This window comes from Notolepis coatsorum (assembly GCF_963971535.1).
Source record: "Notolepis coatsorum genome assembly, chromosome: 1".
Taxonomy (NCBI): Eukaryota; Metazoa; Chordata; class Actinopteri; order Aulopiformes; family Paralepididae; genus Notolepis; species Notolepis coatsorum.
The window spans coordinates 249,555,249-249,577,038 of NC_140165.1; the positions used below are offsets into that span (position 1 = coordinate 249,555,249).

At 43.5% G+C, this 21,790-nt stretch overlaps 1 protein-coding gene across 1 annotated transcript; it reads right to left on the reverse strand.

Moving 5' to 3' along the window:
* Positions 1-946: 946 nt before the first annotated feature.
* Positions 947-21,492, reverse strand: clrn1 (clarin 1; the record flags this gene model as incomplete). Its single annotated transcript, XM_084326027.1, has 3 exons — positions 947-1,212; positions 14,789-14,968; positions 21,240-21,492. The coding sequence occupies 3 exons, from the start codon at positions 21,490-21,492 to the stop codon at positions 947-949; spliced, it is 699 nt and encodes a 232-aa protein (XP_084182153.1).
* Positions 21,493-21,790: the final 298 nt, after the last annotated feature.

Consider the following 21,790-nt stretch of genomic DNA (forward strand, 5'->3'; position numbering starts at 1 on the left):
CGTACTGCTTACGTCACAGGTAGCAGGTATGCGCCAGTAGCCGAGACGTAAACAAAGCAAGTATGTCTGACTAATAGTGACTATTATCAACGGAGATCACCTGAAGGCTACATTGGCAGTACTTTTAACCCTTTCACTGCCACACGACAGAAGGTTAACCCTTTACTATCACACAACCGGCTGTCGTGTGGCAGTGAAAGGGTTAAATACACAAGAATCTGTCCCGCGGCGTGAGTGGACCCACTGTCTGTGAGTGACTCTGCTTTGGTACAATCACATTCCCCATCCACAGTCTGCGAATCAGAGGCAGAGTAGGGCGGGTCTTCACAGCACGTCATGTGACATATGCGCCAATCGTGTGACAGCGGGCCTCCGTCGTTATAGCGTCGTCTGCACGGAGAATTCCACCCCAAAACGCTCGTCTAAACGTAAAATTAAAAGTGAAACCGCAAGATGACTTTTGCGGTTTCTGTTCACAAAACGCTCGTCTAAACGGGGCCCAGATAGAGGATATAGGACACTGGCCTGTTCCCTAGTCCCTCAGTCCCTCCTTCCTCACTCTTCTTCTCCTGCTTTCCTTAACTTTGCTAGTTTTATTTTGATTCATTTAATTATCTTCTGACTATTGCTTTTGTATTCTTGTATGGATCCATATCTGTTATAAACGATCATACTTTAGAAATCGCCTCCTGATTATTATAATATCGGACAGCAATTAAATAACATTTTTCTTATATCAAATAAGATATCATTGATAAAAAAAATACATCATTACACTATGTAAAAAAACAAACAACAACAACAAAAAAGCTACTGTGATTTAGATGTTGTCTTGAACATGAATATTCTGCTGACAAGCTTGTAGTTCAGGTCCCTGGTCAGTGGAGCACAAAGCCTCCTGTGGAGCCGAGCTGATAGCCGAGCTCAGTGTCTCTACGGGGGGCAGTCAGTACATGAGATCCGCCGCCCCGGTGTTCGTATCGGACTCCTTGGCCTCCCGGAAGGGGAACTGGATTCCCGCCACGCGGATCAGCAGGATGTTGAGGCCGTGCAGGAGGAAGACGAGGAAGATGAGCCAGAAGGAGCGGTCGTAGTGCTCGGTGTACGTCTCGTACACGAAGGTGGCGTCGTTGAAGTTGGCGATCTTGTCCGACAGCCGGTGCAGTTTCACCTCCGACGCAAACAGAATCATCACCAGACAGCTGCAGACGCCTGCAGACAAACAGAATCATCACCAGACAGCTGCAGACGCCTGCAGACAAACAGAATCATCACCAGACAGCTGCAGACGCCTGCAGACAAACAGAATCATCACCAGACAGCTGCAGACGCCTGCAGACAAACAGAATCATCACCAGACAGCTGCAGACGCCTGCAGACAAACAGAAACATCACCAGATAAACAGAATCATCACCAGACAAACAGAATCATCACCAGACAAACAGAATCATCACCAGACAAACAGAATCATCACCAGAGAATCATCACCAGACAAACAGAATCACCAGACAAACATGGGATAGGGGGCCTGGGCGTGGCCTTTGCTCAGGGCCTGGTTGGTATGCATGCCCCTTATAAAAAACAAACAATTCTGACGCAAGAACCATTACATTTGATAGATTACTAGGACTGTCCCCTCTTTATCCATTAATGAGTCAGTTTGAACTTATAGTCAACCAAGACCTTGTTAATCGATTAGTCTGTTTTTATTGTTGTTGTTTTGTCAAGTTACTTCCTGAAACATGATAAGCGCACTTCCTGTACATATGTACATACTGAACACTTGTGTCTACGTACGTGACTTCTATTTTTTACTTCTATTTTTACCTTTACTTGCTATACTTATCTTATTTTATTTCATACTTATCTTTTGTCTAGCACAGTCTCTGGAGCGTAACAGAAAGAAGCATTTTGTATAAAAGTATTCTGTACTTCTGTATGACAACTATTAAAGAAACTTGAACTTGAAAACCTTGATCAGTCAACAAAATCCTGAGACTGTTAAGTCAACTAAGAATGTCTTTAGTCAGCCCTCTATTGTACTCTGTAGAGATAAGTTACACTTGAGAGAAGCTGGTATTGTCTTGGCCTTGAGGCCTGGCCCTATAGGACCCCCCTGCTACCAGACAAGAGCCCCCCCACTACCATACAGGAGCCCCCCCGCTACCAGACAAGAGCCCCCCCGCTACCAGACAGAGGTCTTGTTCCAGAGATCTGAGAGGTGCCTCTTGTTTCTGACATCCAGACGGTCTCGATTGACAGGCACCCGATACCGAGTTGTGTCATTTTGGAAAGTGGCCTGTTTCCTCTGTGACTCACTGCTGGCCGAACTACAGAGCCGCTGATGAGACACGGCTCGGCCATTATACTGTTCTCTGTATGGCGGCCATGTTAGCTCCGCAATGTCAGTATAACTGCTGGTTCTGAAACAGCTGCTTAAGACTGGGCATGTTATTGTGGTGATATATGAGGACACTTTTATATACAGTAGGCGCACACACCTGTACTCATACACACTGTACACAGACATGTACTGCACACACGCACACGCACACACACATACACACACACACACACTCTCTCTCTACTAAGGTATACTGTACACCTATACATGTACACACACAAACACACACACAAACACATACAACGTTTGGGGTTTGCTCTCCTCAGGGAGCAAACCTCTAGCGTTACCTGGTGGGTAATTGCCCTGTCTACCTGTCCTAATTACACTAATTTGTACCTGGTGTGACTCATTAAATGTCTCTTTATATTCTCTTCTGTGTCACACAAAGACCGTCAGTCGATCACTGAAACTGTCCATGAGTATACCTACAGTACATGTTTAGTCTTATCGCTCCTTCAAGTTCAAGTTCAAGTTCTTTAATAGTTGTCATACAGAAGTACAGAATACTTTCATACAAAATGCTTCTTACTGTTACGCTCCAGAGACTGTGCTAGACAAGATAGTATCAAATAACATAATAACATAATATAGCATGAATTTAGAAGAAGAAAATGAGGTCACAGTGTTCGGTATAGACATATGTACAATGTTCTGAGTTACCATATAATATACAATACACAATACTATGCAGTGTACTAATGTACAGTACTATCTAGTGCAAAGCAGAAATGGGATGAGGTACAATTTTAGGTACAATTTACAGTAAGGTGTACGAGTTGTAGTGCAATCCTTCATCCATAAATATAAAGTGTGGGGAGTGGGTGCTACAGTGTGTTTGTTTAAAGTGGGTGTGTGCTATAAAGTGTGTGGAGTGGGTGCTACAGTGTGTTTGTTTAAAGTGAGTGTGTGCGTGTGGATGTGTGTGCTATGTGCGTTTGGTGGTTGTTGTTGTGTAGTGTTCATTCATTGTTCGTTTAGCAGCCTGATGGCCTGGGGATAGAAGCTACTTCTGAGTCTTTCTGTGCTCGCCTTGAGACTCCTGTATCGCTTGCCTGACCGCAGCAGTTCGAAGAGGCAGTTGTTCGGGTGACTGGAGTCTTTAATGATTCTCTTAGCCTTGCCCTTGCAACGCTTGTAGTAAATGTTCTGGAGGGTGGGGAGCCCCCCTCCAATTGTGCGTTCGGCTGAACGTGTCACTCTTTGTAGTCTGCTTTGGTCTTTTGCAGTGCTATTCCCAAACCAGGAGGTGATGTTGCCGGTCAAGATGCTCTCTATTGTACATGAGTAGAAGTTCTTAAGGATCTTCTGGCTGACTTGGAACTTCCTTAGGCGCCTGAGGAAGTAGAGGCGTTGTCGTGCCTTCTTCACCACACTGTTAATGTGTGTGGTCCATGTCAAGTCCTCGGATATGTAGGCTCCGAGGTACTTGAAGCTGTTGACTCTCTCAACCGGTGCCCCGTCGATGCTGAGGGGGCTGTAGTCCTTGACCCCCGACCTCCTGAAGTCCACAATCATCTCCTTTGTTTTGCTGACGTTCAGGGAGAGGCTGTTTTCCTGGCACCATCCCGCCAGGACCTTGACCTCTTCCAGGTAGGCCCTCTCGTCGTTGGCAGAGATCAGGCCCACCACCACTGTGTCGTCAGCAAATTTGACGATTGTATTGCTACTCCGCTGAGCCACACAGTCGTGTGTGTACAGGGAGTAGAGGAGGGGACTCAGAACACAGCCCTGGGGGGCCCCTATGTTGAGGGTGATGGATGAGGAGGTGCAGTTGCCTGCTCTCACCACCTGGGGTCTGCCAGTCAGGAAGTCCAAGACCCACTGGCAGAGGTCATAGCCCAAGCCCAGGTCCCTGAGCTTGGCTATGAGTATGGAGGGGACTATGGTATTGAATGCCGAGCTGTAGTCGATGAATAGCATTCTCACATAGTTCCCCTGCCTCTTGTCCAGGTGTGATGCTGCTGTGTGCAGCACATGGGATATGGCGTCCTCCGTGGACCTGTTGGGGCGGTATGCAAATTGCAGGGGGTCCATGTTGATGGGGAGGGAGGAGCAGATGTAGCCCTTTACTAGCTTCTCGAAGCACTTCATGGCTATGGAGGTGAGAGCTACAGGGCGGTAGTCGTTGAGGCAAGCAGGCTTGGATTTTTTGGGTACAGGGATAATAGTGGACTTCTTCAGGCAGGTGGGGATGACAGCCTGTTCTAAGGACAGGTTAAATATGTCAGTGAATACTGGGGCCAGTTGGTCGGCACAGACTTTTAGGACGCGGCCGGGGATGCCGTCTGGACCTGCTGCCTTCCTGATATTCACTTTTTTAAAGGTCCGCCTCACCTCATGCTCTGTTACCCTGAACACTGCGCCTCCATCAGCAGCCGACCCCCCCCCCCCCCCATTGCCGAGGCTTGTGAGCTGGTGTTGTTATTACCAGCATCAAACCTCGCATAGAAGGTATTGAGGTCATTTGCTAAGGAGATGTCACTGTTCAGTTTGAGGGAGGCGCCTTTGTAGTCTGTCATCGTTTTGAGCCCCTGCCACATAGCTCTAGAGTCAGCTTGTTCAAACTGGAGTTCAATTTTATCCCTGTAGCGTCGTTTGGCCTCTGACACAGTCCTCCTTACGTTGTATCGCGCCACCTTGTGGTCATTCATGTTGCCTGCCTCTAGGCCGTCGTTGTATGCTTTGGTGCGCTCTCTCAGAGCTTCACGGACGGATTTGTCTACCCAGGGTTTTTGATTTGGGTAAACTTTCATTTTGGTAGTGGGGATTGTTTCTTTCACCCTAGTACAAACATAGTCCAGTACTGTCTCCGTGTAGGCATTAATGTTATCTGTGTCGCGGAACACATTCCAGTCTGTGTTGTGAAACACTGACCGGATCGTATCCTCTGACGTCACATCCCATTTCTGCACCTCTCGCGAGACTACGGGAGTACTTTTAATTCTCTGTCTATACTTTGGTGAAAGAAAAATTGATGCGTGATCTGACTTACCGAAGCCACTATCAGAATGAGCCTTGTAGCCACCTTTAAATTGCGTGTAACAGTGATCTAGGATGTTACCGCCTCTGGTGTTGCAAGTCACATGCTGATAGAAGTCGGGCAATACCTTTCTCAGATTGGCGCTATTGAAATCTCCCAGTACTAAAATGGCGGCGTTAACGTTAGCCACTTGTATTCTATTTACCTCGTCGTGTAGTCTGGAGAGCGCAACCTTGTTGTTGCTGGCTTGCGGTGGAATATACACTCCGATCAGGACGATCGCCGTTAACTCCCTCGGGAGGAAGAAAGGACGACACTTGATGGTTATATATTCCAGTTCTGGGGAGCAGTGGTTGGATAATTCCTTCACGTTCGTTGGATCACTCCAATTTTTGTTAAACATGAAGGCAATACCTCCTCCACGTTGTTTACCGGACTCTGATGATGACCGATCCTTTCTATGGATAAAGAAGTGATCCGCTGGTTGAATCGCGTGATCTGGAACCTCCGGCGTCAGCCATGTTTCGGTGAAGCAAAGGACATTGCAGTCCCTAACGTCTCTTTGATATTGAATCCTTGCTCGGATGTCATCCAGTTTATTGTCTATTGATTGTACATTGGCTAGCAATATACTGGGAAGTGGTGTGCGGTGGCGTCTGGATCTCAGCCTGTTTCGGATCCCAGCCCTCTTTCCTCGTCGTCTTTTCCTGGGCTCTGGGAACAAAGGGTCTGGTCCTAATCTCCGGAGGATTTCTTCAGGCCATTGATGTGGTTCGGAAAGCTGATCCAGCGAGTAATCCAGTTGGTAAGTTTCCCGTAATCCAATGTCTATGAGTGACTGACGGTCATATACATTAAATGCACCAACAGTTGGTACGCACAAAACTCTAAAAACTATAAATATTAACAAAAGTAAACACAGTCTCGACGGAGCGAACAGAGAGGCAGCCGATCGGGGCGGCGCCATCATTCTACATTCCTTGCCACGGAGGATACGTTTGTTCGCAATGTTTTGAATCACCGTGCCACTTTGATTGCAGATTGAATTTCGTTGTTAAAAGAGTATTCTTATCCTATGTATGTATCCTATATAGGGTGTTTTGGAGACCTTGCTTTCTCCCCTTTGTTTTCCCCGATTATTGTGATGAGTACCTATGTATTGTGAATCATATTTAGCGTGTTTCGGAGATGGAGATTTCTCCCCTATTGTTTATCACCACCGTGTGCGTGTTCATTCAGCTACTCTAATTAAAGATGTAGTGCTTTATTCGAAAACCAACATCTGTCTCTCATTGTATCTGTTCTGCACTGCACCTGGGTCCAACACACCTACCAAACCGTAACACATACACACCTTGCATCCATACGTAGCACAAGCTGGACATACGTCCATCTATGTCTTTGGATTCTGTCTAACTCTCTTTCTAGCAGGGATGGGCTGAGTAATCTAGTAGTCAAGTACTCTTAACGCATCAAAAAACAAGTACTCTTAACGCATCACATCAAAAAACAAGTACTCTTAACGCATCAAAAAACAAGTACTCTTAACGCATCAAAAAACAAGTACTCTTAACGCATCACATCAAAAAACAAGTACTCTTAACGCATCACATCAAAAAACAAGTACTCTTAACGCATCAAAAAACAAGTACTCTTAACGCATCACATCAAAAAACAAGTACTCTTAACGCATCAAAAAACAAGTACTCTTAGGCTGCGGTTACACTATGGGCCAGTTTTCGTTTTCAGTTTTCAGTTTCAGTTTCGTTTTTCAGAACGCTACGTATTGGCAGGCAAGTTAGACATCGTTTTGCTTCCTGAGCACAGTGATGTATATACATGTAGTACAATGCCAAAGCAGTAGGTGGCGATGTAGTTCAAACATGAAGGCCATTTTCAACCAATCAGAAAAGTTGAACGTGCCAATACACTTCTTGCTAAAAAAACAACACTCCACCATCTTTAAATACCTCGCGTGACCCATTTAGCCAACGTAGCATTTATTTTTCAGCAAAGACAGTGCAATAAAAGTGCAATAAACCAAATGGATACATTCACTGTGTGTTCTGCCTCTCATTTGTTAATGAAACAAAACCAACATCAACACAATTTACCACCAAGAGCGGATAGTTTAGTCTCACAAAAAGATCTCCGGTGTTGTTAGCTACATGCTAATGTGAATGGCATTCTCCATGTATATAGTTAGCATCGAGGCTATTAACGTAGTAACGTTAACGCTAGTAGAAATGGATGAAAACTTTATTTAACAGATTGCAGAATGGGTACAATACAATACGGCTCAATACACACAATTGTTAAGGGTATGCAAACTGTAGTTTTGGACTGGGCTCCTTATAACAATAACTTGACAACACGTTGGTAGCCGCAGCTACTTGGGACAGCTCTGCTGTAAACACTGGAAATAACCGTGCATGTCTCTACTGCACATGGGCATTGGGCAGAACGGCTCCGTATCCGGCTCGCGCAAATTACATGGCACCATTGTCGGCGAGTTTCGCCGTGTTTCCAAAACGAAAACACCTTTTGAGCGTTGCCACTAGGAAAACGCGTTTTCCTGCCAAAACTGCGTTTCTTTTTAACTTGGACATGCAAACGTAATCATTCGAAAATAGAACGTTGCAGGGGCGGTCAGGTGGCGTAGCGGAGATTGCGCTCGTCACCAATGCAAGAGGCTGCGGTCTTGACTCCCGGAGTCAGCATTGCCTTGGCTTGGACTGATCGCTATACTAACTCGTTTGGCTGGGTTAGGGGGAGGGAAGCCGTGGGTGGGAAACTGGCATTGTGGACAGCGACGCCTACAGGTCAGGTCTGGGCGCTTGCTCAGCGGAGGCAGGACTTGAGGAAGGCAGCATGACCTCCCACGCGTTACACTTCACCAATGAGCGCCCTCGCTGCCAGGTGAGAAGAGAGCCACTGGCTGTCGGAGGAAGCGTGCGGATACTTCAGGGTTCCCTTGTACCAACCAGTAGGAGAACATGCGCACAACAACCAGGTAGGGGGGGGGGGGGGGGAATTGGTACAACGACTAAAATTGGGACGGGGAGAAAAACAGAGAAAAATCTGAGAAAGAGAGATACAAAAAAAATATATATATAGAACGTTGCTGTTTTAGCCCAGTGTAACCATGGCCTTAACGCATCAAAAAACAAGTACTCTTAACGCATCAAAAAACAAGTACTCTTAACGTATCAAAAAACAAGTACTCTTAACACATCAAAAAACGGCGGTCAGGTGGCGTAGCGGAGATTGCATTTGTCACCAACGCTGGAGACGCTGGGTTCGCGTGTTCGAATCCAGCTCCCGGCGTTGTCACCAGCTTGGCTGGCCGTTCACACTAATACAATTGGCAGTATTAGGGGGTGGGGAAAGCTGGCGGGTGGGTCCTGGGCGTTGTGTACAGCAACCCCTACAGTTTGGTCGGGGCGCCTGCTCAGCGAGGGTAGGATCTGGAGAGAGGTAGTGCGGCCTCCCACACGTTACACTCTCCCAGTGAGAATCTGCGCGGCCAGGCTGGCTGCCGGCTGGCTGCACATGTGTCGGAGGAAAACATGTGACAGTCTCCGGCCTCCCGGACCAACAGTAGGGGAAAGTGCGCAACAACCAGGAAGGGGGTTGGGATTTGGCATAACGACTAACAGTGGGATGGGAGAAAAATCGGAAAAAGGAGGGGGGAAAAGATAATACAAATAAAATTAAAAAAAAACACATAAAAAAACAAGTACTCTTAAGGGCGGCTGAGTGGTGCAGTGGGCAAGGCACTCGCCACTAACACAGGAGATGATGGTATCGAGCCCAGCTCTCTGCGTTGCTACTGGCTTGGCCGGTCGTTCATACTAACACAATTGGCAGTGTTAGGGGTGGGAAAGCCAGTGGGTGGGGATTGGACGTTGTGGACAGCGACTCCTACAGGTCGGTTGGTGCGCTTGTACAGCAGAATCAGGAAGTATCGGGGGCAGCGTGAGCCTCCCACGCGTTACTCCTCGCCACTGAGAGATCGCGCTGTTCAGGTGAAAAGATGCGACAGCTGCCTCCTCATGTACCGGAGGGGACACGTGATGCAAGGCTTGGTCCTCACTACAGCTGACCAGTGGGAGGCATAGTCTAGCAACGTTCGAGACAGGGGAGGGGAGAATTGAAGGGAGAATTGGCGAGGCGAAATTGGGATGGGAGAAAAATAGAAAAATAAGGAGAAAAAGTAGATAAAAGAAAAAGAAAAACAAGTACTCTTAACGCATCAAAAAATAAGTACTCTTAACACTTTCTGTGCCAACAACGTTTATATACGTGTTTGCTCGACAACCATTGAACGCCAACCACGTATACCAGATATGTATTTTTATGTTTAACTGCACTTTTAATTTAGATTTATTTCCTATTGTTTTCCATAATTATTTCATATCAAACTCCAGTATTCAATTCATATCCAACAAGGCAATCAAACAATATTCATCTTAATTTCTTCCGCACAACATTAGGTAAGTTCAGTATAAGATTTAGAGGTCCTACTATTTGGAATTCAAAACCCTCCATAATAAAAATTTGCTCATCTATTTCATCACTCAAATCCAAGCTTAAATATACATTGTTAAATGAATAGCTTCAATCTCATAAAACCATTAATGTCACTTTGTTTTACAGTTTCATGTTCATTTGTTTAGACTAATTATTAACCCTTTTCCCGCCAATAACGTCGTACGACGGATTTCAAGTTCATGCGAATTCTGCCAATAACGGCGTACGACGTGATTCTGATCAATATTTCATATTTTCGCCATGGTATTCATATTTCACTCACGGAGCCTTGTCATATGTAACTTTAAAATAATAACTTTGATTATTATTGTTATTATTATTATTATTATTATTATTATTATTATTATTATTATTAATATTATTATTATTATTAATATTATTATTATTATTATTATTATTATTATTATTATCTTATTATCTTAATATTATGAAAATTGTTTTACGAACTTATTTCACTTTACTTTTGTTTTTGTGTTTTTTTTAATCCAATGATTTTATGAGTTGAGGCCCCGTATAGACCCATCTGGGTCTCTTGCCTCTACTCAGCACCTTTATACACTTTCTGTCATGGTCAATGTTTTTACTGTTTTGCTGAAATGGTGCGAAATAAAGAAATAAAAAAATATTTAAAGTATATATACGTTATTTGGTCCGTTTTCCTTTTTTTCAATTTTAATATTCTATTCAATGTCACGGACCTGTATGTTGCAGTTAACACTTTCTCTGCCACGCTTATATCCATCAATGTTTGATCACTGCCACCACTCTAAGTCTATGGAGATGTTTACCTTCTTTGCAGGGCTATAACTTTTTTAATTGTATTGCTAAATTGACATTACTATGGCCCATTCAACATCGATTATCTATCGTTCAGGATGTAGGAACATTTTACTTTTTCATTCACACATTCATACAAAAATACCGTCTAGAATATAAATATGTTTTTATCGTTTTCTGCAGTAATTCCTAGAACGTGAGATATAGGCATAAATGTATATATACATTATCAAATGCCATTTGTTGCCGATACACGTTATATTAAAAATTTCAACTGTACATGGTCCTAAACGTTATGACTGATCATGCGCGGGTAAACGGAGGGGGGGGGGTCTTTATAATTCCGTGATCGTCGTTAAATGATTTATGTAGTATGGGTGATATATAGATCAGAGCAGTTTGCATCGATAATAATAAACAAAAACGCTGAAACTCACGGCAGCCTCCTCTCACCGTTGGGCGATGATACTGGAGCAAACAGATCCCAGTTATGTGATGGGGATCGAGGCGATCCATTTCCGGTTTGTATAATACTAATACACGCCCAAATCATGTGGATTATTGAGTTATGGCAGCGATCCATATCCACGGTGTGTGCTAGAGTCCTGGGATGATATGCGAGTGGCCGGACGGATTTAGGAGACGCACCGATATGCAACAGGCATATCCGGTTTGGCAACTCGCCGATCATCCACTAGGTGGCAGTGTTGAAGCGTTGCAGAGTTGTGCTGAGTCCCACAGCATCATACAAGGCTCCGTGAGTGAAATATGAATACCATGGCGAAAATATTAAATATGATCACAATAACGTTGTACGCCGTGATCTGGCAGAATTTGCATGAACTTGAAACCCGCTGTATGACGTTACTGGAAATTGCAATCAGACAATTGGAATATTATTTTTGGAATATCCCTGAGGGCCCTGACCAAAGGTAAGGACTATCTGACATCAATCTCAGCTTGATCGTACAATGTTTTCATACCAATCCAGCTGATCAGCGTGTGTAGTGTTCACAACGAATGCCGTTACTGGCAATCAAAGCATCAGAAACGCCCCCCCCCCCCCTTTCATGATGAAACATAATACCTATTATATACATTTGATTTGGAAATAGTAGCGTGTCCAGGGATGAAACGCCAATGTTTTTAGTACAGAATGTATTCATGAAAAAAAAATTATATTTTATTTTTTTATAATTTTTTAAACAAACACATAAACATAAACATGACAACATAAAATTAGATATACAAGCATTAATTAACAGTGCACATCCAATGAAATTACCATTTAAGTAAATGTAATATACAAGGTATACACCTAATACTTGCTATCTAATACCATATATGCTCTCGCTCGCTTCCCCCCCCCTGGGTCACTTCTTTCCAGAATATTTTAACTGGTGGGCAATCCCAGTACATGTGCATAAATGTACCCTCATCCCCATTTGTACATAAGGAGCATCTGGAGTCTTGTTTAAGACCCATTCTGTTCAGTCTTATAGGAGTCAGGTTAGGGCTGGGCGATAAAACGATAACGATAACTATCGCGATAAATTATTTCCTCGAAATAAACATGAAACGTGGTCGCAAAGTTTCGATATATCGATTTTCCAAGCTTGGATATGAGCACACGCACTAACAACCAATCGGTGAAGGAGATGGCCGATAGAGGAAGGAGACCCGGAAGGAGGTAGGACTCGGTAAACAAGGCTGGCTATGGCTAATTAGCTTGCACGCCGCTATTTCACAGGTTACCTGCCGAGTTGGTGTGTGTTTTGAATTCTGAGGGTAACTGTTATAGTAGTGTGGGGTATACGGTGGACGTCGTTGCAATGAATTGGGCGGAACAGAGTATTTTAGGGTCATTTTTTAGTACATTGTCATGAAATACTCCGCTTGGAAACGAGGCTGGCTATGGCTAATTAGCTTGCACGCCGCTATTTCACAGGTTACCTGCCGAGTTGGTGTGTGTTTTGAATTCTGAGGGTAACTGTTATAGTAGTGTGGGGTATACGGTGGACGTCGTTGCAATGAATTGGGCGGAACAGAGTATTTTAGGGTCATTTTTTAGTACATTGTCATGAAATACTCCGCTTGGAAACGGGGCTGGCTATGGCTAATTAGCTTGCACGCCGCTATTTCACAGGTTACCTGCCGAGTTGGTGTGTGTTTTGAATTCTGAGGGTAACTGTTATAGTAGTGTGGGGTATACGGTGGACGTCGTTGCAATGAATTGGGCGGAACAGAGTATTTTAGGGTCATTTTTGAGTCATGAGATACTCCGCTTGAGATACTCCGCTCTGCTAATGTGCGCGGACTGATGACGACATCAATTCGACTCTCGAGACATTCACAGCAGCAAAACAAGTCAGCCCGCGTATCGGCGCCGGGCATAATAAGTTAATTAAACTTGACAGACATTATATCGACGATAATTATCGATATCGAGTTATATGAAAATAATTTTATAATTTTATCGCGATAACGTTTTTGGTCATATCGCCCAGCCCTAAGTCAGGTATGTCCTATGAATATAGTTAAGATTGATTTGTTGATGGTCCGGGTTACGTGACGCAAGTCGAACATTTGCCCAGGCTTCTTGCCAATCAAAATTTATTTCCAGGTCTGGTATATCCCTCCTCCAGACTGAGTCTAGGTGGAGGATTTCATACGAGGACGTTAGTAATTGATGATAAAAATCTGATACAAAACCTCTCGATGTCTCTCTTTCATAGAAGAATTTGTGGTATCTGTGGTGTTCAATTGGTATCCTTAATGGGACACCATGAGCCTTCAAACATAACAATAACTGTGCGTAAAAATTCATTCAAAAAATGTATTCTTTTTTGCATCTTGGACAGAAGATAGTTACTGTCAAATGACCATAGTATTGTATCCATAGCTATAATATATAATAATAGATATAGCTCTACAAACAAGGTGACGCACTCCTATCTTTTAAAGCGTGGCCTAGCTAGAACAGGATACGGATAATAGCTGGCAGTGAATGAGTTAACGCATCAAAAAACAAGTACTCTTAATGCATCAAAAAACAAGTACTCTTAATGCATCAAAAAATAAGTACTCGTCTTAACGCATTAAAAAAAAGTACTTGAGAAAAATGAAATACACTTGTCAGGGAGCTGTTGTCATACTTCAACAGAAGGTACAGTATATCAACAGCAGCGCCACCACATGGATTCAGTTGTAACTACAAGACAAGGGAGTTCTGACTTGGTCTCAGACAAATTATTTCAAGTCTACAGTCTTGTACAGTCTAAAGACGGACAACACGCTCATCACAAACAAGCTGGATGTGGCCAATTACTTAAACATTTTCTTCACAAACATAGCCACAACACTGGTAAATAAACTACCCTCCCACTCAGGGCATTTTGGGGTAGAACACATCATAGTCTACTACTACAATAACCTAGGGGTCCGCAAAGACGATTTCAAACTAGAAATGGTAACAACAGCTGAGGTACTAAAAAAACTGAGCAAAAAATAGTATACGAACAGGTCGAAAAGTACCTTGCGGAAAATAATCTAATCTTCGAATTCCAATCTGGCTTCAGAACATCCCACTCCACTGACACATGCCTTCTCCATTTGAACGACCACATCAAACAAGAGGTGGACGCGGGCAATGCTGGACCTACAAAAGGCCTTCGACACTGTCAATCACTCCATTCTGATTGACAAGCTAAAAGCAATTGATTTTGATAGTCTATCAGTGAGCTGGATGCAATCCTACCTGGAAAGAGCGATGGTAACCCAGTAGCTTCATTACAGGATAAATCAGAACCTGCTAGGTGGCAGTATACACATTACACACAGTGAACAATTAACTATGTCATAAGTATACACTCTACACACTGTACACACTCTATACACTCTCTATACACACACTCTATACACACTCCGTACACACGTACACACACACACACACACACACTCTGTACCCCCGCGCCCCTCTTACAGCAGATGAAGCTCCAGAGGTACAGGCCCATGGGGCCCCACACACGTACACACACATACACCCTCTGTACCCTCCACGCGCCCCTCTTACAGCAGATGAAGCTCCAGAGGTACAGGCCCAATGGGCCCTGCAGCGTCTCGTAGGGGCTGCCGAAGGCGTTGAAGAAGAAGAACCCTGTGGCCACGGAGCAGAAGACGATGAGGACACAGCAGAGGAGGATGACGGCGATGTGCAGGCTGACCGGGATGGCATCCACCAGGTCAGGGAAGACTGGGAGACACATGGAGAGAGGGAGAGAGAGAGAGAGAGAGAGAGAGAGAGAGAGAGAGAGAGAGAGAGAGAGAGAGAGAGAGAGAGAGAGAGAGAGAGAGAGAGAGGATTCATTCATCCACCAGGTCAGGGGAGAGAGAGAGAGAGGGACAGTGAGTGACAGTCACCTGACACACGTTTATGCTGTAATATTTGATGTTTTATGTTTTGATGATATTGTACTTTGATACAATAATACAATATATATATATTCTTTTTTTTATTATGTTTTTGGTAGATATTTTATTGTTTGTTTTTTTCGAGCAGTCCGGTATAGAGAGAGGAAGTATGGGATATATCTATATAAGGATAGACGGGGGAAGACATTCGCCAAAGGTCGCCGGGTCCGGGAGTCGAACCCGGGACGGCTGTGTTGCACCGCAGTGCTGTACGTGGTGCACCACCCTGGCACCCCTGAAATCTGTTTTCTAATTAATGTTAATTAATTAATGTTAATTAATGTTAACCTAACAGAACCTAAGAGAACCTAACCTAACAGAACCTAAGAGAACCTAACCTAACAGAACCTAACAGAACCTAAGAGAACCTAACCTAACAGAACCTAAGAGAACCTAACCTAACAGAACCTAAGAGAACCTAACCTAACAGAACCTAAGAGAACCTAACCTAACAGAACCTAAGAGAACCTAACCTAACAGAACCTAAGAGAACCTAACCTAACAGAACCTAACAGAACCTAACCTAACAGAACCTAAGATAACCTAACCTAACAGAACCTAACAGAACCTAAGATAACCTAACCTAACAGAACCTAAGAGAACCTAAGATAACAGAACCTAACAGAACCGAAGAGAACCTAACCTAACAGAACCTAAGATAACCTAACCTAACAGAACCTAACAGAACCTAAGATAACCTAACCTAACAGAACCTAAGAGAACCTAACCTAACAGAACCTAAGAGAACCTAACCTAACAGAACCTAACAGAACCTAAGATAACCTAACCTAACATAACCTAACCTAACAGAACCTAAGAGAACCTAACCTAACATAACCTAACAGAACCTAACCTAACAGAACCTAAGATAACCTAACCTAACAGAACCTAACCTAACCTAACCTAACAGAACCTAACCTAACAGAACCTAAGAGAACCTAACCTAACCCACTACAACTGAAAACAGTTAAAGAATATGTCTGCAGTTCACTGTTTCTCAGGGGGCTGAGTTCTCAAGACACAGAACACGTTGCTAAGTCTTATGTCCAATCGATTATCACATGTCCTCCCACAACAGATTATCACATGTCCTCCCACAACAGATTATCACATGTCCTCCCACAACAGATTATCACATGTCCTCCCACAACAGATTATCACATGTCCTCCCACAACAGATTATCACATGTCCCCACAACAGATTATCACATGTCCTCCCAGAACAGATTATCACATGTCCTCCCACAACAGATTATCACATGTCCTCAATACAACAGATTATCACATGTCCTCCCACAACAGATTATCACATGTCCTCCCACAACAGATTATCACATGTCCTCAATACAACAGATTATCACATGTCCTCCCACAACAGATTATCACATGTCCTCCCAGAACAGATTATCACATGTCCTCCCAGAACAGATTATCACATGTCCTCCCAGAACAGATTATCACATGTCCCCACAACAGATTATCACATGTCCTCCCAGAACAGATTATCACATGTCCCCACAACAGATTATCACATGTCCTCCCAGAACAGATTATCACATGTCCCCACAACAGATTATCACATGTCCTCCCAGAACAGATGATCACATGTCCTCCCACAACAGATTATCACATGTCCTCAATACAACAGATTATCACATGTCCTCCCCACAACAGATTATCACATGTCCTCCCACAACAGATTATCACATGTCCTCAATACAACAGATTATCACATGTCCTCCCACAACAGATTATCACATGTCCTCCCAGAACAGATTATCACATGTCCTCCCAGAACAGATTATCACATGTCCTCCCAGAACAGATTATCACATGTCCCCACAACAGATTATCACATGTCCTCCCAGAACAGATTATCACATGTCCCCACAACAGATTATCACATGTCCTCCCAGAACAGATTATCACATGTCCCCACAACAGATTATCACATGTCCTCCCAGAACAGATGATCACATGTCCTCCCACAACAGATTATCACATGTCCTCAATACAACAGATTATCACATGTCCTCCCCACAACAGATTATCACATGTCCTCCCCACAACAGAACCATTATCACATGTCCTCCCCACAACAGAACAACAGATCTCTAGATGACCTCTCTAGACGACCTCTCTAGATGACCTCCCTAGACGAACTCTCTAGATGACCTTTCTAGACGACCTGTCTAGACAACCTCCCTAGACCAGTGGTTCCCAAAGTCGGGGTCGCGACCCAAAGGTGGGCCGCGAGCAGCCACGGGTGGGCCGCGAGATGATTTAAAAAAAAAATTAAAAAAAATTAAAAAAAATTAAAAAATATATTTTTTTATTTTTTATTTTTTTATTTTTTTATTTTAATTTTTTTTGTCAGGCCACTGAACTTAGAAGCAGGCCAGGACAGTGTTTCTAGTTGTATTCTAAAATTCTATTCTATTGTATTCTAAAATGTGACTATATGGTTTTATATTAACTTAATAAATAAACAAAAACGAAAAATCTACTTATTTCAACGAACATTTCAAACTAAATAACAGATTATGCACATAAAACGCTGAAAACAACCGAAGCAACAATAGTATTTTAATGAGGCTATTATTATTATCATTATTATTTTGCAACACGTTAGCCCTCTCATAAATAGCACATATAAATGAATAACTAACTTGAACTAACTTAATAGGATTGAAGTGATATTTGGCTTAAAAAATCGGTCGCCTGGCAAAAAAAAAAAAAAAAGCCAGACGATGTGCATTGGGCCGCGGCTCTCTGACGCCTTATTTTCTGGGCCCCGGCCTGAAAAGTTTGGGAACCCCTGCCCTAGACGACCTCCCTAGACAACCTCTCTAGACAACCTCTCTAGACCAGGGGTTCCCAAAGTGGGGGGGGGGGGGGGGTCGCCAGATGATTTAAAAAAATAAAAAAGACCCAAATTTTGTTTATTTTTTTTTTTAACTTTTTTTATGCAGTCAGGCCACTGAACTTAAAAGCAGGCCATGCCAGTGTTTCTAGTTGCAGCAGCGCAATAGTTAGATAACCTAGATGGGGAACAACCAGGAGATCACTGCAACTCACACAAGTTGGAGAACCATCTCTCTCTCTCTCTCTCTCTCTCTCTCTCTCTCTCTCTCTCTTGCTCTCACACACACACAAAGGGAGCCGCATGTGATTGGTGGAGGCCCTTACAAAAAACTGTTGTTGCTAATCATTGACACATGCTAGCCTGTAATAACCCCCCCCCCCCCCCAGAAAAATCTACTTTGCATTTGATATATTGCAAATTATGCCATCACACACACTGGCATTTAAAGGGTTAGAATTATGAATATGTGGTGTTATGATCAGGGCTGAAGTTGAATAAAAGATTGTATTTTTTTCAATCTGACATTACAAAAAAAATGAAAATCCATCAAAATCAGTGTTGTTGCTAATCATACATATGCTAGCCTGTTTTTTAACAATAATTTGTGATGCCATCACAAACACTGGCATTTAAAGGGTACAAATAAAAAAAATCCTGCACCAGAATGCAGGAAATTAAGTCTTTGTAACAAGAAATGTCCTGGTGGGGGACCCCCAGACGCCCTGCTTAAAAAGTGGCCTGACTGGGGCTAGATTTCCTGGCCTGAATGATTTCCCCAGTCCGGCCCTGGTTAAAAGCCTCCAATGCTTATTAGTGTGTGTGCGTTTGAACGTTTGCATGTTTCAACCATACATTTCCATTTATAAAAAAAAATGATAATTAAAAGAAAAATATTATAATTTTCTTTATACCTCCTATAATAGTGGGGGTCGCGGCTCTCTGACACCGTTATTTGGGGGTCGCGGCCTGAAAAGTTTGGGAACCCCTGCTCTAGACGACCTCTCTAGACAACCTCCCTAGTCTCTAGACAACCTCTAGGTGACCTCTCTAACAACCTCTCTCTCTAGATGACCTCTCTAAACAACAACAAACAAAATATTAGGAGAAAGAAAGACTGAAAGTGACAAAGAAAAGGTGTTGGAGGTTAAACAGAACAAAAGACATGGAAGCTACTGGAGCAGCCGTGCCACAACAACCAGCTCCTCCTCCCAAACCACCACAACAAGGAGGACTCATCCTCTGAATTATAGTGGAGTAGACTAATGGAAACACCTGCTGACAGAATGCTTTGGAATAATCATTCTTCTCCTGAAATAGGCTTAGGTTTAGAGATTCCATCCACAAATTAAGAGATTGGAGATTCCCTCCACAAATTAAGAGATTGGAGATTCCCTCCACAAATTAAGAGATTGGAGATTCCCTCCACAAATTAAGGGATTGGAGATTCCCTCCACAAATTAAGGGATTGGAGATTCCCTCCACAAATTAAGGGATTGGAGATTCCCTCCACAAATTAAGGGATTGGAGATTCCCTCCACGAATTAAGGGATTGGAGAATCTCTTTGTGAAGTAAGGGTTGTGTAAATCCTCCATCTACCCTGCATTAGTGCTGCAATATTTCCAAATCAAGTTTTCTTGGTGGTCGGTCACCATCATTATTAGTAGTACAGTGCTGCCTGTCGCCCAGGCAGATGCTTCCGTCATCATGCAACAAGCAGCTCTTGTTGTTCTCTAGCGAAGCCCTCATGCCTGGTTAGGAAGCCTGGCCCCCCAGTGGAGCGTGAGGACGTGTTGACAGCAGTCCAACACTCATTAGTGAAGAATGGCTTATTAAACACGATGGCACAGCGATGACTCTCTCCGTGCTGACGGTCCACTGAGCTGCCTTGTCTGTCGTTCCCTCGTTGAGCTTGTCTGTCGTTCCCTCATATTGATGAGGAAGTTACCTCAACATGCCGCTCATCTCATCAGGTTCAAACATCAGACGATTTGCAAAACAAGAATTTGATCACAGAGTTGTGGTTGTTTCTTTAACTATAATTATTGAATCTTCAATTGTTGTGTTATGGTTTCAGTTTTCTGTAGTAGGCTTTCCACAGGCCTGAGACCATGAAGTCTCCTCCTCCAAGAGACAATCCCACTGGCCATTAACATTCAGACCCGCCGGGTCCAGTCACGTGACCGTGCAGCAATTTGCCTGAGCGCTGGAGCGTTTAAACAGCTCATAGATTTATAGTGAGGCTCTCAGAGGCACCAGCACACTGCCTGCAGAGTGCAGACCAGGGGCATCATGTCCGCCGTGTCAAAACAATGTCACACTCACACCTGATTGATTGATTGAAAACTTTATTAACAGATTGCAGAATGGGTACAATACAGTACAGCTCAATACACACAATTGTTAAGGGGATGCAGACCAGAGAAAGACTTTCGTCTTGTTTACATCAGGGTCCCCCCATTTTCAATTAATCAGGACATATATGACATACATGACATACAGATAGACAGTACTGCTACATCTATGCATTTATGACATACCAGATTTGCAAATACAGTACTGTTTGTGATACAAAAATAGTCCAGATTACTGCCGGCAAAGTAAAACTCACAATTTATTTAGTACCCCAAATGCTTCAGACTTTATACATCTAGTAGTTTACAATTTTATAGGATATTATATTGAATGATTGAATTAATTGATTGATTGAAAACTTTATTAACAGATTGTGGAATGGGTACAATACAGTACGGCTCAATACACACAATTGTTAAGGATGCAGACCAGAGAAAGACTTTCGTCTTGTTTACATCAGGGCGACCAGATTTGCATGAGGGCCCCCCCATTTTCAATTCATAATGAATTGAATGAATGGATGAATATCATCTGTATAGGCTATAGGTATTTGGAAATTAAGTAGCCTGCCTGGGAGGTCTATATAATCAATTAGTCAATTTCTCACTTTCAAAATGTTAATTGTTGTGTGTGTTCTGTCAAACATAAATCAGACCTTTAATTATTGATGGTGTTAGTTTGTGTGTGTGTCGCTTGATGCACTGTAAGCTGATAAATAATATATGCGCTTGTAGGATAAGATATTATGTCTCCACCGCGCAGTGGTCCTCCTTAAACACACCAGACACACTCTGTACAACAAACAACCCACTAGACTAGGACTTGAATACATACAGGAGAATCTGAAGGGTCTTCCTCCGAGGCCACACTGCTTCACCCGCTCTCCGTGGAAGAGGCCGTAGCTCACCTCCCCGAGGAACTTGTCCAGTTCGGGTCCGTACGCGTTGACCAGCTGCGCCCCGGTTTGGCACAGGACGGTCCCGTTGATCCAGCACGGCAGCCCCAGCGCCACCGCCACCGTCAACGTGCAGGCGAAGCTCAGGGACCCGGCGACGGAGAATATGATCTTCTTTTGTCGGTTTGGCATGATGGAGGTCTGGGGACCAGGTTAGGCTGGAAACACTGTCTGAAGAAGCCGCACCATCACGATAGAAACAAATGACCCCCCCTCCCCCGCTGGTCATTCGGGTATTTTCACAGTGTTGTTATTATCACTCTGGGAACTCAAACCCATAATAGTGCGTCAATATATCAATAATAATAACATACCCGACCCGTCAATATATCAATAACAAACCCGATCGAACAAAAAGTGGACGGTGTCACTAAAATGTCCACTGCGCGTTAAGTTTCACTACAAGCTCTCGTTTCCAAGTAACCAGGTT